General features: G+C 51.0%; 1 protein-coding gene across 3 annotated transcripts in view; it reads left to right on the top strand.

The window, feature by feature from the left end:
* The first annotated feature begins 377 nt into the window (after positions 1-377).
* PEMT (phosphatidylethanolamine N-methyltransferase) overlaps positions 378-14,414 on the top strand; it is a 37,815-nt gene continuing 23,778 nt past the window's right edge. Inside the window, exons 1-2 of one of the 3 annotated variants that reach the window (XM_042864096.1) lie at positions 378-464; positions 3,120-3,227. In XM_042864096.1, coding sequence (XP_042720030.1) covers positions 3,135-3,227 — 93 coding nt within the window. In that variant the 5' untranslated portion in view covers positions 378-464; positions 3,120-3,134. Of the gene's footprint in view, positions 465-666; positions 747-3,119; positions 3,228-14,414 lie in introns of those variants that run through there. The other 2 variants (XM_042864099.1, XM_042864097.1) reach the window with 2 other exon arrangements.

Here is a 14,414-nt window from a genome sequence, read left to right as displayed (position 1 = left end):
CACGAGGGCAGAGCAGAGGGGGACAATCCCTCCCAGCTGTGCAACCCCTCAGCTGATGCAGCCTGTTGGCTTTCGGGGCTGCAGACGCGCAGTGCTGGCTCGTGTCCCACTTCTCATCCACCGGGACCCCCAACTCCTTCCGCACAGAAAAAAGAGATCCCGGGGACCTCTTGTCTCCTCAGTCCTGCTCTGCAGTGTCACTGACGCCCTGTTTGTGTTCACCTGGGCCTGCGTGGCCAGGCCCTGCAAACCCACCATATGCAAACCCCCTGTCAGCTCCCCCCAGCTCCAGGGGGCCGCACGAGGCCCCAGTCCCCCCCACCACCTCGGTTGCTTCACTGGTCAAGGGGGCAAAGTCCGACCGCCGTCAGCACGGGCCGCCCTGCCCGGCGCTGCGGACAGACACACGCTCAGAGCCCTCAGCGGAGGCGGCGGGGCCCGCAGCGAGGTCAGCCGGGAGCCAGGTGGGACGAGGCCCCGCGAGGTGCCGCGATCAGACCAGGCCTCTCCCAGCTCGGGCCGCGGCGTCCTCTGGGCCGTGTAGTTCCCGCGGCGCACGGAGGACTACACTTCCCAGCAACGCCGCCGCGCTCGCTGGCGGCCGGCCGGGGGAAGGCCGCGGGGTGCCCCGGCTTCGGCCCCGTGCCATGGCGGGGAGGCCCGGGCCGGGAGGCCGGCGGGGAGCGGGGCTGCGGTGGTGGCCGCGGGATTGCTGCGGCGGGCTGGGAGGCCTGGAGTACGGCGAGGTACCGGGAGCGGGACGAGGGGGGTGAGCGGGGGGTGCCGCGGGGTCTGCTGCTCTGCCTCTCCCCTCCCCGCCCCGCTGCCCGGCTCCGTGTGGCTCTGCGGGGTTCCCCCTAAGTAGGGCTGCCCGGTCTCCGTGCCGTGCTGCTGCAGCACGGTGTTCTCCGGCACGGCGCTGTGAATGGAGCTGTGCTGCGCTCTGCCAGCAGCAGGGAGATGTTGGCTCCTGTTGGCTCCTGTCGGCTCCTGCTGTCCTCGGTAGGACTGGGAACGCAGCAGGTGGCATGAGGTCACCACGGCCGGGTGCTCCGTGCCCTCCCCATCGCGTTCCCGTTGCACCGCACTGGCTTGTGCAGTGCCCAGCGTGCTGTGAATGTGAGGCCGAGGGTTGCAGGGCTGCCAAGCCACCTGGGGAACAAATCAGTGCCCTGTGCAACCTCTGAACGGGGCTTGTTCGTGTGGGACACAGCAATAAACCCCTGGGCTATGTCTGCAGTTGGAGCAGATGCACAGGGATGCTCAGCATCAGTGCACACAGTGCTTGAGATGCTTTCCACAGCCCTTCCTGGCACTGATTTCTGCTTAGTCCATGATTGCATGCTCCATCTACGTGGCAACAGCTGTGTTTGCCCAGAATCCAGGGTGCCTCAACAAGACGTGGGTGCCTATGCAACTCTCATCCACCCTGATTTTGGGGCTGTGCAGCTTGAAAGCAAGCAGGATTTGCTACCAGGAGACTCTCAGAGATCGCAGGTGTGGTTATTTATCACCTGTCAGGGAGGAAAGGGGAAAGTTGAATGTTCTGTGCTCGTTATGTTGTCTCAGTGACTTGCAGAGACAGCTCATCCTAATGGGTTTGTTCCCATTTTATCCCAATGAGCACACGCTAGGCACAGGCCAGTCTGCTTCCTGCTAGCAGCAGCAAATTTGGTTGTTGAGAAGGAGAAAAAAAAGGTGAGCGCAATGTTAATGATGTTGCCAGACAGGAGTTAGTAGGTCAAGAAGCTTTTGTTCAGCCTGTGCTGGTAGTGTGCACAGCACTGTATGAAACAAGAGGAAAGAAGCTGTCCTGGTCTTGTGGGTTTGCAACTGAAGTGGGACTGGACAGTTTGGTCCTGGCACCAGTGGTGTGCAGGTTATCTTGGCAGAGCTCATTTTGAAGGGATTTTGAAGTCTGATGGCAAAGGTCTGGCCAGGTGTGACAAGAGGGGCTGGAGAAGGTAGGAATGGGAGCAGAGGGTCATGACCAGGCCATGGGGGCTCTCCCCTTTCTTCCTCACTGGGATGGAGGTGCCCCATAGAGCTGGGATAGTCAGTGGTGGCCTGTGGGCAGCAAGCAAACCTCTGTGAGGATTCCCCGTTCTGCCCATACTGAAGCAACCTTTGCTCTTGCACTTTGTAATGTGGGCGGTCTTCTCGTTGTGAGGGGACACCAGGTCAAACAGCCCCTCTCCATAAATCCCACCACAGCTCCAGTCCCTTTGAAGAGCTCAAGAGGAGACAGCGGGAGTTTCTTTCTTGCACAGGCAAAGCAAAGGCAATGCTTTTTCCAGCCCTTCCTGTCCTCTGGCATTGAAGGACTTGCAAACACAGCTGTGTTTGGGAAGCAAAAACCTTCCACGTCTCAATGTTGTCTTGATTTCGATTCAAGTGAGGGAAGGGCTTGGGCTGGGCTAGTTTGTCATTTGTTTTCACAGTTTTGGGGAAAAGAAAAAGAGAAAGGTGCTGGTTGTTTTTCATTGAAATACCACTGCAGGGAGAGGGGACAGGGATGGAGGAGTAGCATGGCTTACTCCATGTAAAAATGCTGACAATGTCAAGGAGCTGTCCTGGGAAAAATGTTTCTTTCTTAAAAGGAAAAAGAGAGAAAAGCAGCAAGCTTTAAGGTTTCCTTTTGTTGCTGTTAAATAAGACAGGAAAGTCTTTTGCAACCACTAACAATGCCAGAGCATCCCTGTGCAATACTGTGGGCTTGCATCAGCCTTGGTTTATGGAAGGCAAGTTGGAAGCTGATGCAGTTCAATGCTCAGAGTTTCCACGCAGAGCAGCACTTCAGGGACAGTCCTCAGTCCCCAGGGTCACTGGGACACAGTGGAATGGTGCTGCCTTTCCTGCAGCTCAGAAGCAATCTTGGCTTTCCTAGCTGACCTGGAGTCCTGATGCACATCCTCACTGCCGCAGGGTCTTTGCGGTGCCCATGTCCTTCACCAAGCTCCGTGAGAGCCCAGTGATCCCAGAGCATGGGAGGAGTTGGTCTGAAGGTTCATCAGCTCCTGTAGAGCATTTGATTTGGGATGAAGTACCCCATCTTTGGGTACAACACTCAGTGCCTCTGCAGGAACTCTCACCCCCATTAACTGCCTCTCTCCCCTCAGGTGGATGTGACAGCCATGGCGCGGGTCTTCAGCTATGTGGATGTGACTGATTCTGACTTCATTGCAGCCGTCCTGTCTATTGCCTTCAACCCATTCTTCTGGAACGTGGTAAGAGCTGCCTGAACGCTTTCTTTTGTCAGTTGATGTAGGAATACCCTTTGGGCTGTGCTGAATAACCCCCCACCCCCACCAAATTACCCCAAGAGCATCCCTCCTGCAAGAGCTCTGTAGTTCTCATCCTGGTGCAGGTGTTTATTGTTCTGGGAACTTCTCTAGGAGAGGAACTGCTTCTGGAGAAGTTTGGTAGAGAGAGCTGTGCTCGGTTCCTAGGCACTGGAAAAGAGTGAACAGGGAGTTTCTCTGCCAAGAGAGTCCTGGCACTGTGGCTCCTGGGGATGGCAGTGACTATGACATATGTTGCAGAGGTCAGGAAAAAGGAAGCCAAAGCAGGATGCAGAAGGAATTAGGAACTAAGCTCAGATGAGGGGACAGAGTAATCAAACCCATCCTTCAACCATCTGCTGCACCTCCCACCCTGGCAGCCAGGCACTGCTCACTGTACATGGTGAGACATCAGTGGCACAAGTGCCACTCATACCTAGGAATTAACTCCTGCAGGGTATGCACCAGGCCAGTTGTCCACTGCTTCCCATGCAAATATGTTGACAGGAGGCTGCCTGGATGCAAGAAACATAAATAATCAGCCAAAAGTTAACCTGAGGAAATTTCCCCTCCATCCTTCTGCAAAGTCTGGCAAAGAGCTGCAGAGGTGTCAGTGAGCCAGCCCCAAGCGTGGGCAGGGGTATCTGTGCACGGTGATGCTTACTGTTTCAGCAGGCACTGTGTTGCCACTGGGTATGGTAGTGCTTTGGGAATGGAGAACGGAAAAGGTTTTGCTGCCCTTTATTGATGTGCTTTGCAACCTCCCTGCAAGAGCAACAGGATTCATCTCTGGCCCTGTTGTGCAAGCATTGCAGAGCCAACACACCAGGCAAGGAGCCCAGGCCGGTGAAAGCACAAGTTCCTGCAGCGTCCTCGGCAGCACAGCTGAGGTTTGGGGACGAAACCTTCTCCCTGCAAGCACTCATGGAAACGGGATGTCATCGCAGCCAAGATTCCTGAAGTCGCTGCCAAACCTCCCTGCAGTGATTCTCACCCTGGGGAAGTCTCCTTACAAAGGCCTTGTTTTTGCAGAGGGGGAGGGCTCGGCTCTCTCTGAGCATGGGGGCTCTTGAGATTGTCTCACGCTGGGCTTTGGAAAAGCAAGGCTCTCCTAGCCGTGATTCACTATGGAAACCTCCGTCGGAGTTCTTTATTGCAGCCTCCCTAATTTTTCATGCAATTCGTTATTAAAAAGTCTCACAGTGTCTGAAATGCGAACTAGAATAAGCCACATTATTTCTACTGTGGAGTCGTCGCTTAGCATAAAGAATCAATGAACAAGAAGATTCAGAATGTGGTCTCTGGGGGAAGAGATCAGCTCCAGCAAGAAATTGCATAAAAGGGAAGGAAAAAAAAGTACTTTATTGGTGTCTGCTGCTATGCCTGTGACTGTGCTGGTTGCCTGCAGCTTGGGAAATAGTGTTGCTATTTGGATCAAGACTTCAACTGCTCTTAAAGTACAGGGAAATCTGATGTAACAGCAGGAAGTTCATTGCTCTGGGTTGTTGCTGTCCCCTTGCAGCATCTGAAGAGCATTGCCGCTGGCGGCAGGTGGCACTGCAAGCAAGTCGTGCAGAGCTCCACCTGGGAGCAGAAGGCATCTGTATGGGTTTGCAGCGAGCAGTGATCTGCTGCGCTGATGGGGAGCTCTGGGGAGGTGAGCGTGGCACGAGGTGCTCCTGAGCTGCCAAGGGCCAGGTGCCTCTCGCAGTGCACGTGCCTCCATCCATATGCTTGTGCTGCCCTGTCCCCAGGGCTTCCCTCTGATGTGTTCAGGCTCTGGCTCACACCAGTCACAGCTTGAAGGCTGTTGCAGAAGTGCTATGGAATCTTCAGCCCTGAGCAAGCCTCCGCTGTTGCTGTATTTTAGCAGCAGTGGCTCCAGCCATCCCTAGATTTTCTCTAACCTGCTTCCTTCACCTCCTCCCAGTCCTTTTCGTGGGATCAGTGTCTCCTGCCTGCACCAACCCAGCAGCAATTCTTTCCTTCTCCACACCCCCGCATAGGCTTGCTTTGTCTTCTGCTCTCTGAGTTTCTTCTCAGCTGTTGAGATCATCTCTGCATCTGAATTACTTTGTTTGAGCTTGCAAGAGCCTCAGTGTAAAGATGGTTTCTGTGTTGTGCCAGGAACCCTCTGCTTTCTCTCCTTAATTAAGTAAACCGGGACCCTGATCAAAACACCTCCTGTGCATGAAATTCCTGATTTGGACAGAAACTGGGTGGGGATGCATTGATTTAGTTCAGCATCTTAATTCCCATTTTCTGCTGAACTCCAGCCAGGTCTGCCTCTTGCAAAGTTTGGCGCCGGGTTGTCCTCTCTGTGTAGAGCCTCTGAATAAAAATGTGCTGGGGAAACCCCGGCTCAGTGGGGGCTCAGGCTGTGTGTGTCTCAAGGCCACGGGGGGAGCGAGCTCCGGCTGCCCCACTCTCAGCAGTCACAGGGCATTGGTAAGCAGCCGGCGTGTTTCTTCTGGACAAACACTGTTTGTGTTTGTGACTGTGTTTGGAGATGAAGCAAGGCTGATGGAGGCTGTGCAGTAGTGTGGCTGCAGAGCAAACCGTGGTTCTTGCTGATGTAATTCTGTTAAGAGAGCAATTTAGAGAACCAGAGCCTATGAGGGACAGTTTGCAGGACTCCAACTGGGCTGGGCTGGGTTGATTCTCCTCATATTCTTCCCAAGGGATAAAAGCCCCCCCAAAAAAAACCTCAGGTTCCCCATTTTGCAACCTCCTCCATGCAGACATGTCCTGGGGGGGTACCATGAATGTCCCCCTGGGATCCCCAACTGAATTTCCCACCAAACCCAGGGGTCACATCCCCCTTTCTCTTTTCCCTTCTCTGTGCAAATCCAGCTCATCCCCAGGTGACCCTCAGGTTATGTTATCCATGGGACAGCTTGGATGTATTTCCGCGCTCCTCACTTTTTTTTCCTCTCCTCCTCCTGCCTCTGCTTTCCCACCCACCATAGCTGTTACGGAAGGAGCTGTTGGTTCCATGCTCCCACGTGAGGTTGGTTGCAGGCCAGCCTGACTTTCTGAGAAAAAGCACTTAAATTGGATGTTCAAAGCATCCAGGAGACCTGAGCCACAGTTGTGCTGTTGGGGGGGCACCCGATGAGAAGGAGGTGTGTCAATGAAGCCATGTCGTAAAACTTCAATGAGTCGAGGAGGCAGAACCTTCAATAAATCCCATCTGTGTTTGGAAAGCTGCAGGACGATGGGAGAAATTTCCCTTCCGTTGGTAACTAAGGAAGATATTAAATAACGGCTCCTCAGGGGCAAACATTTCAAAGCCAGGAGAGGCAGATAACCCGCGTATTGGAAGCTTCAGAGAGCTCTCTGAGCCTTGGTATATGGGGAGTTTCTAGAAGGCTGGAAGGTTTCTGGCACTGTCTCAGTAGCAAAGAGGCACGTGGCGTAGCAGTGAGCCAGGTGTGTGACGTCTGTCACCACGCAAGCAGGTTGAAGTGGGCAGCGCATCCATCCACCAGCAATCCTTTTCATGGTTTGAGCCTCTTAAAAATTTATGGCTGGCATCGTGGCCTGATTCAGAGATGGCACATCTTTCAGTTGCTGTGTGAGAGCGTGCTCTTCCCGTCACCTCTTGTGACCCTCCCGAAATACCCATGCATCCTGTAGGAATCTGCAGGGCAAAAGCCCAGGTGTCAAGGTTGGGAGTGGGATTAGAGTAACTTAGCATGATTTATCAAGAAAATAGACCCCATCAGGCAAATGTGAATTTATTCTTCAAGGTTGCGGCTTTTCCTGTTCAGGGTAACAAGATCTCTGTTCTCGGCTTCTGTCAAGTGTTTAAACTGCATGAGGTTTTGATTAAAGAAGTGGTTGCACAGGGACCTGAGCTGACAACGCCTGGCTCCTGATGGATGCGTATCTCTTGGTTCATTTATTTTTAATTTCCCTTCCTTTTCTCCTTCTTTGGAGACTAGAGAAGCCTGCCAAGTGGATAAGAAGTGCCTGAGTGGGGTGGAGGGGGAGTTTGCAGGCACTGGCAGCCCAATTTCACCTCCTTCTGACCACTTCTTGCTATATTTGGAGGAAGGTGCCTGCCTAAACCTCCCCACACTGCTGCGAGCTGTCAGGATTGAAACCTCCAGGAGCCAAACCCAGAAACCTTCTGGGGGCAGGAGAAAAATGCCTTATGCTGTGGGATTTCAGCAGCTCTGGCTGCTCGTCTCACAGAAGGGAAAGATTGAGAGGTGGCTTGACTGTGGCGTGTTAGTACCTGGCTGGGGAAAGGAAATTGCAGGGTAAGAAATGGCTGTCAGCCGGCAGCAGGGCGAGGGCTGGGGCGGGCTGCTGGCAGAGGGGGGCCCTGCACAGCTTTGTGCATTCAGCACAGGGCGGGATTGGATAGATGAGCCAGCTGGAGTGGGTGATTTAATGGTCTCTTCTGGCCTTAAAATTCTGCAAATCTGCAAGAGTTTCGTGATCTCTCTGAAAAGCCTTTGCCTGCGTGTAGCTGTGGGTAAGAACACGAAAACAGCCCTCGACCATCTTCTGGAAAGTGCTTTGAGATCCTGTTGTAGCAGCCGTGGCACAGTGACAATGATTATCTGCTTATAACAGATGCTAGATCAATAGCGGAGCTTGAAGCTACGCTGCAAGGCAATTGACTGCAGAAAGCAATTCTTTATTGGGGTAAATCTGGCCTTGCAACAAGGCTCAGATTCATTCTTACAACTCCGGTCTTAAAATGTCAGCACCAGCTCTGATGCCTTTCATCCTTTGTGCTGGGAGAGAATGCGCATTATTCATAATTGGACTCTACCAGGCAGGAATAGCCGTTTTCATTTCCTACAGTGCCTGAGAAACAGTGAGGATTTGCTTTTTTTCTTTTTTTTTTTCCCTTGCCCAAACAGCACTTAGTGGCAGTTTTATTCTGAGTGACTCGGTAACGCTTCCCACTCAGGCGGTGGTGGCTTCGGAGCGATGCTGTAATCATGTTGTGAGAGTGCAGCATCGATTCCCATGGCCACCTCGTAACAAACGCCCCAGGACTGTTGTGAGTCCACCATCCCCAGGCCAAATCTGTAATACTGCACCTGTTTGGCTGCTAAATTTAGTGTTTCCAGTGTGTCAACACCGCTGAGAGACACATAACAGGTTCCAAAACCGGGTCACATCCTCCGGCCTGCTGGCTGGAGTGACACAATTAGGAGCACTGTCACCCTGGGGGAGAGAGACATCCTGCAGCCCAGCACCACTGTCCTTTTCCCTTCAGAATGCCAGACTGGTGCTTTAACCCTACAGGCTGCTGGCAGCCAGGCTGGACTAAGTCAGAACACGTACAGAAAATGAAAATATACATTGAAGCTGAAAGTCTCCATTCACTGCGCCTCGGAGGATTGTGTATAGGCTCTAGATGTTCCTCTCTGTCCCCCTCCATCCCTATCCAGCGTACTGCAGCAAAACACTCTCTTGCAGATGAGATGCTGCTCAACATTGTTAATCTGTGAAACTACAAGTCTATGTCAACCTACATCCAGTGGGACAAAGCAAAAAATGCAGCAAGAAGCAAAAAAGAATGTGGTATTATCGACCCACACAGGGAGATGTGAAAGCCTACTGGGCAGCCCAGGGCTTTAGTAGCATTTCTGCCCAGCCCCAAAGCTCGGCGCTGGTGGCGAAGGGCTCTGGGAATCCCAACACATGCCCTGTGATGTTGGCTGTACTGGGGCTGTGCAAGGGCTTCAGGCAGTTTCCTGCCACAGTCACAAATTGAGCTCAGTGTTCTCCAGCTGTTTAGCAGAAACCTGCCCAATTCCCAGAAAGACAGGATCTCCCAAAATACGTTGCTCTGACGAAGAAAGGCAGAGACACACAGTCTGCTGGGGCGTGGGGGTCAGGCTGGATTTAGGCTGCTGGCGCTCAGGGATAGCACTGTGGTTGAAGCATGCCCTTGTTATTTCTGGTTTTCTCGCCTCTTGATGAACTCAGAGGGGACACATCTCCAGCTGCTCGCATGGCTGTAGGAAATGAGCAGTAAAGCAGATTAGTAAATGAGTGAGGCAAAGCCCTCCTTTTGTTTTCCACCCGAATTTTATTCCTCATGGCAGGAGTAGCTGGAAATACCACTTGGCAGAAGAATCCCACATCCCTGCTCTCGTGCATGAAACCAGGTGGCTCAACAGCCCGATCACAGCAGCGTGAGCTGGGCACTGGTTGCTGGTAAATATCAAGAGCCTTTTTCAGTTAAACAAATACCAGCAACTCCCAGCCTGCCTGCCTGGGTTCTCTCCCTTACTTCCCTCTTTCTAAGGCATCCTCCCAAAGCTTTACACTGATGTACTCTAACCTGGAGACAAACAGTACTGTCGTGATGTTGCTGGGGAGCACTGTGGCCATGAAGCCTTCCAGCAGTGGTTTGGGTTGGCTCATTGCAGAGGGATGGGAACAGCATTGTGCCAGCTGGGCTACCCAGAGCAAGGGCTTTAATTTTGGAGGGTGGCCTTGGAATAGCCCTTCCCAGCAACGTGCTGGGTGATTTTTCTTTTCCCTATCAAGCCATCCTCCGTGCTTGCTCATATGCAGGAAAGGAGGAGAACTCTCTTTGAAAATTAAGAGTTAGGTTGCCTGAAAAGCTGACAGCCCAAGGCTTCCACAGCAGCGTGCATCTTCATTAAACTTTCCTCATCGCCCAGCAAATTTTGGGTCAAGAGGGACTGACAGCAGCCCTTGATTTTCCCATGCAACATTACAATCACAAACCTCTTCAGTGCATTACCTAGCTGTCCAAATTTGACAATATCTTGCTTTTTCCCCCCCTGCAAACCCTTTTTTTTCCCCTTTCTTCACTCCTCCAGACCGAGGATAATGCAGCCGTGGGTTCGTTCTGCAGGTCAGGACGTGCAAGCAGCATCCTTGTCTGGCTGAAGGGCTTTCACTCGCAGTCTGCGTGGGCACATTCATATTTTTGGTGTGATCCTTTTTGTGCATTTGGGAAGAAAAGTCTGAAGTGGGTGAAATGAAGATGAGTTTTAGCAATTTTCTCTGCACTCAGCTGTTGCAGGAAAGTCTGACCACCAGGGCTCATGGAACACCTTCGTCACCTTCTTTGTGTGGTGGGAGGTTTGCTCATTATCTGATTTGTGCTTCGCTTATAAAGGAAAATGTAATTGTAGCAGCTCCTTGCCATAAAAGAACAAAGACTTTTTCAGGGAAGGAAAGGTTCCATGCAGCTTATATGATCCTCTACAGTACTCTATCTACTTTTCTCACCTCCAGCATCAGCTCCGTACTGCATGATGTTATCTGTGGCCACCTCTGGCTTGAGCCTCTCCCTTGCTATAGAAATGCCCCTTTCAGAAGGACCAAATTGAGTTTCCTCCTCCCTTTCTGGGTGCAGGGAAGAAGGACCCAAAATCACCCCACATTGCCATGATGTTTCTATTCCTGCCTCTTCCTCCAGAGCTGTGTTTTCTGTGGTGAATCCAACAGTAGATGCTTAATCTGTAAAATCCCACAGAGGATTTTGCACTGGGAAGAAAAAAACCATTCAGTTCACGTGTGGATTGGGGTGGGAGGCTGATAGTTTTCCAAATCTCTCGTGTTCCAGATTGATCTTGGAGTTCAGATAGCCCAGAGGTGGAGAGCCAAAGTTTTCTACAAGGGTTCAAGTGAAATAATAAAAATCTGTATGCTCACAGTGCTGAGAAGGAAGCTGCAATGTGTACCAAGCATCAGACGTGAAGAAATTATCTCCTCCACCTCCCATTGCCATGGTGAGCACAGCTGCATATACATGCGTAACAGCACTGGAGTGATCCCAAATCAGATCATCTTGGGGCACGCTTGGCTGTTCATACTAAAACAGAATGACCTCAGACGAGATACAGTATTTTTAACTATGAAGCATTCTTACTAAGTGCCCTTTCCTGTTTATTTTTACCAGGACATTGTTTTAATGACTGTAGAATTACTCATTTGATTCCCAAGGCTGGAAAGCAGAAATGAATTAGTTTCATTTCAGGACTTAGTCGTGCAGTCATTTTCCAGAGATTGATGTACTCGGAAGCCAAAGTGAATGCCTTGCCCAACTGAGGAACATTTCCCTCCTGCCTGCAGCCATCAACAGAGACAGGCGTGAGCGTGGGTTCCTGGTATGGATGCTGCTGGCTTCTTGCTAGAATACATGGCACAGATGCACTCAGCCTCCCCATCCGCAGCCATGCACCGCTGTTGGTCCATCCTGTGCTTTGGTACAAATGCATGAGTGAATGCAACAAGATTTGGGCATTTTGCATGGCTTGCACACACATCTCAGCCTTGGGCTTGAGGCTTCAAAACAGAGATCGTTTGGAGTGCAGAGAAGAGGATCATCAGCTATTCGCTTGGCTTTGGGGTTGTTTCCTGCATTGAGCAAAAGCCTAAAGGCATGTGGTTGCATCTGGTGCCTCCCATAATCACCATAGGAACCACCAGCAAGCCCAAGGGGTTTGGTTATTGTATGTAACCCTTCAGATTGTTATTACAAGTGTTATTTCACTTCACACATTGGTCTAATAAGCAGCTCCATGTTCCCAGTATGATTTGCATCAATCTGACTCCTTTGGAACCCAGACGAAGGTGTAAACACTGGTTACAAAATTGAGATGAGCCCATTCATTGCTACATTACTTCCCAAAGCATCCAGAACAGGCTTTCCAGCCCTGGGGTCCTACTTGTTGTGCTGGGCTGTGTGAACATCTCATCCCCAAGGACAGGGGAACGGAGCTCGGCTGCCTGCGTTACATAAAGATCACATTGTCCCTCTCTATTGTTGGCCATTGGGACAACAGCAGCATCACAAACATACGTGTCCTCGGCGCCGTGGGAAATGTTCCCAGGGGAGGCTTAGCACAGAGCATAGAACACGATACGCCGAGCAGTGCGAGGACAGGGGCTGAGCCACCCCACAGAGCAGCGAGTACCGATCTGCCAGTGAACTCTCACTACTTTGTGAAGGGGTATTGGGTTTCCATTGCATTCTGTGCTCTACTGGGTATATTTATTCTCTCCCTCGCCCTCCCATTGCGGCTTCTGGGAGAGTGATGAGTGAGAACACGCTGTCCAGAAGGATGGGTGTGTTGGGAGTCCTTATTAGCAGACTTATTCCAGAGAATTAAGCCCTAATTTCATAAAAGGGCAAAGAGAGTGGCTACAGCTGTGGGAGAAGCAGACCAGCTTTGTGTGTTGTTTGCAAACAGGACAAGAAGTCCTGCTCCCAGACTGCTGGTCCTGCCCATTATTGTATTACGACCAATAATTGTAGTAACTCCTTACTTTTTAAAACAAAAATTACAAAGTAGTTCACAAGCAGCCCCTCCTGCCTCCTTGCGCTATCACTTGTTCCTTGGCTTGTTTTGTTTTTGTGCTTGGGCAGGGCTTTACAATGTTCCTGATCTTCTTCTATGTCACCTTTTGGCAACCCCGCTGCACGGTTTGCCTCTGCAACGCCTGTCATTGTTTCTCTCTGAATTAATTGTTGTGTGTAATTGCGACCTGCCGCAGGACGCTGCCTTGCTCTATTAAAAAGAGCGATGCTAATGAAGAACATTGGGTACCACGTTACAGGAGAGCAAGGCTCGACTCACTGGGACGCGTACTCTGCGTTCTGTTATTGCCAGCCCAGGCAGAAATGGTGTTTCTGTCTCTCGTCAGTCACTGGCTAATGACTGTAATTTTTACTTGCTGAGAAACTCTGGTTATAATGGTCCTTATTAACAGATACAGGAGATGCTACCAGACCTGCATTATGGGCAGAGAGGAGGAAAACAACCTCTGCGTGGAGGCAATTTTATTATTTATTTGTAGCAATAGGAGCGATCCTGAATTAGTGTCAGATTCAACAGTGTGGCTAATGAGCAGGGTTGAGCTGGAATACAAGCAAACCTATTAACAACAGCAAACTGCAAAGATGATGCCTGGGCCTGCAAACCCCCACAGCAAACAGAAGATCTCAGTCAGCACGTCGGGCTGTGTTTGTGTGCTGATGTGTTTGCATCTTGAGATGCTTCTGCTTGTGAATCACCTCCAGCCCTCCTCCAGTCCCCTTCTCCTTTGCCACCTCCCATTACTCTTGTATGCTGAATGAGCTGGAGCCTCTGATTTGATCTTTAAGACAACAGAGTCTAAGTATCTCCACTCCCATGGGCTATGACTGCTGAAAGAATCGCTTCTCTTGAAATAGTGCAGCATCCAGCTTTGGTTTTCGGCTTTGAGTGGCACACCTGCAGGTTGGAGACGTGGTTGGGAATGTGGTGACAGAGCTGGGTGCTGCACTGCAACACAGGTCATGTGGGAGAGCAGGAAGCCATAGCATTAGCTGACATCTTCAGGGCAGCTTTATAGCAGTGTCTTTGCAATTAATCAGAGGCCTCAAAAATGTCAGAGCCGTTAGCTGACCTCAATCTTCTTTTACCTGGAACCAGAGAAGGCTTGTCTCAGCCTGCTAAGAGGATATTTCTTACACAGGATGCATTTGCTGAAGACTGTCCACTTTTATTCCATCTGGAATAACTGGGTTTAATCCGACTGGTCTTATTTGCAGCTGTTACAGAGGTTTAAACTGCAGGTTTGCAGCAATGATTGGAAAGCTTTGGAAAGCAGAGTGGATGCTTTGTGACAAAGATAGAAAGCTTTGTGCCCCCATCTAAAACCAAACCCAAGGCACTGAAATCTGCAGCGACTTCAGAATGACTTGACCTCAGCACCGTGGGTCAGCTGTGATCCAGGGCCTGATTTGGAAACAAGACAGCAGAGTGGAGGTGCGAAAATAGAAGGGAAGTCTTAAAAAAGAGACACCGACTGCCTCATAACGTGGCATTTGTATTGAGAGCTTGCTGACAGCGTGGTGCAGCACAGAGCTCTTTACATATCGATGCCAGATCAAACATCGTCAGTGCTATTGTTGGAGTGCTTTGTTTAAAAATGGGTCTTCTGGGCAGATGGCCGGGTTCAGAGCAGCGTCTGTGTGTATAGCACTTCAGGCACCTTCCCCTGCTTTGCTTACTTATTGCTGCGGGAGTATGAGCAACAGAAAAAAAAACAAGCAAGTACAGGATGTGAGATGGGCAGAACAGTCTCAGTCATCGAGAGATCGACGTGCACCTTTGCTTCCAGTCAGCTTGGGAA

Source organism: Lagopus leucura, unplaced genomic scaffold (genome assembly GCF_019238085.1).
Source record: "Lagopus leucura isolate 7727_CA_CO unplaced genomic scaffold, USGS_WTPT01 Super-Scaffold_760, whole genome shotgun sequence".
In the NCBI taxonomy this organism is placed as follows: domain Eukaryota; kingdom Metazoa; phylum Chordata; class Aves; order Galliformes; family Phasianidae; genus Lagopus; species Lagopus leucura.
This window is presented reverse-complemented; position numbering and strand designations above follow the sequence as displayed.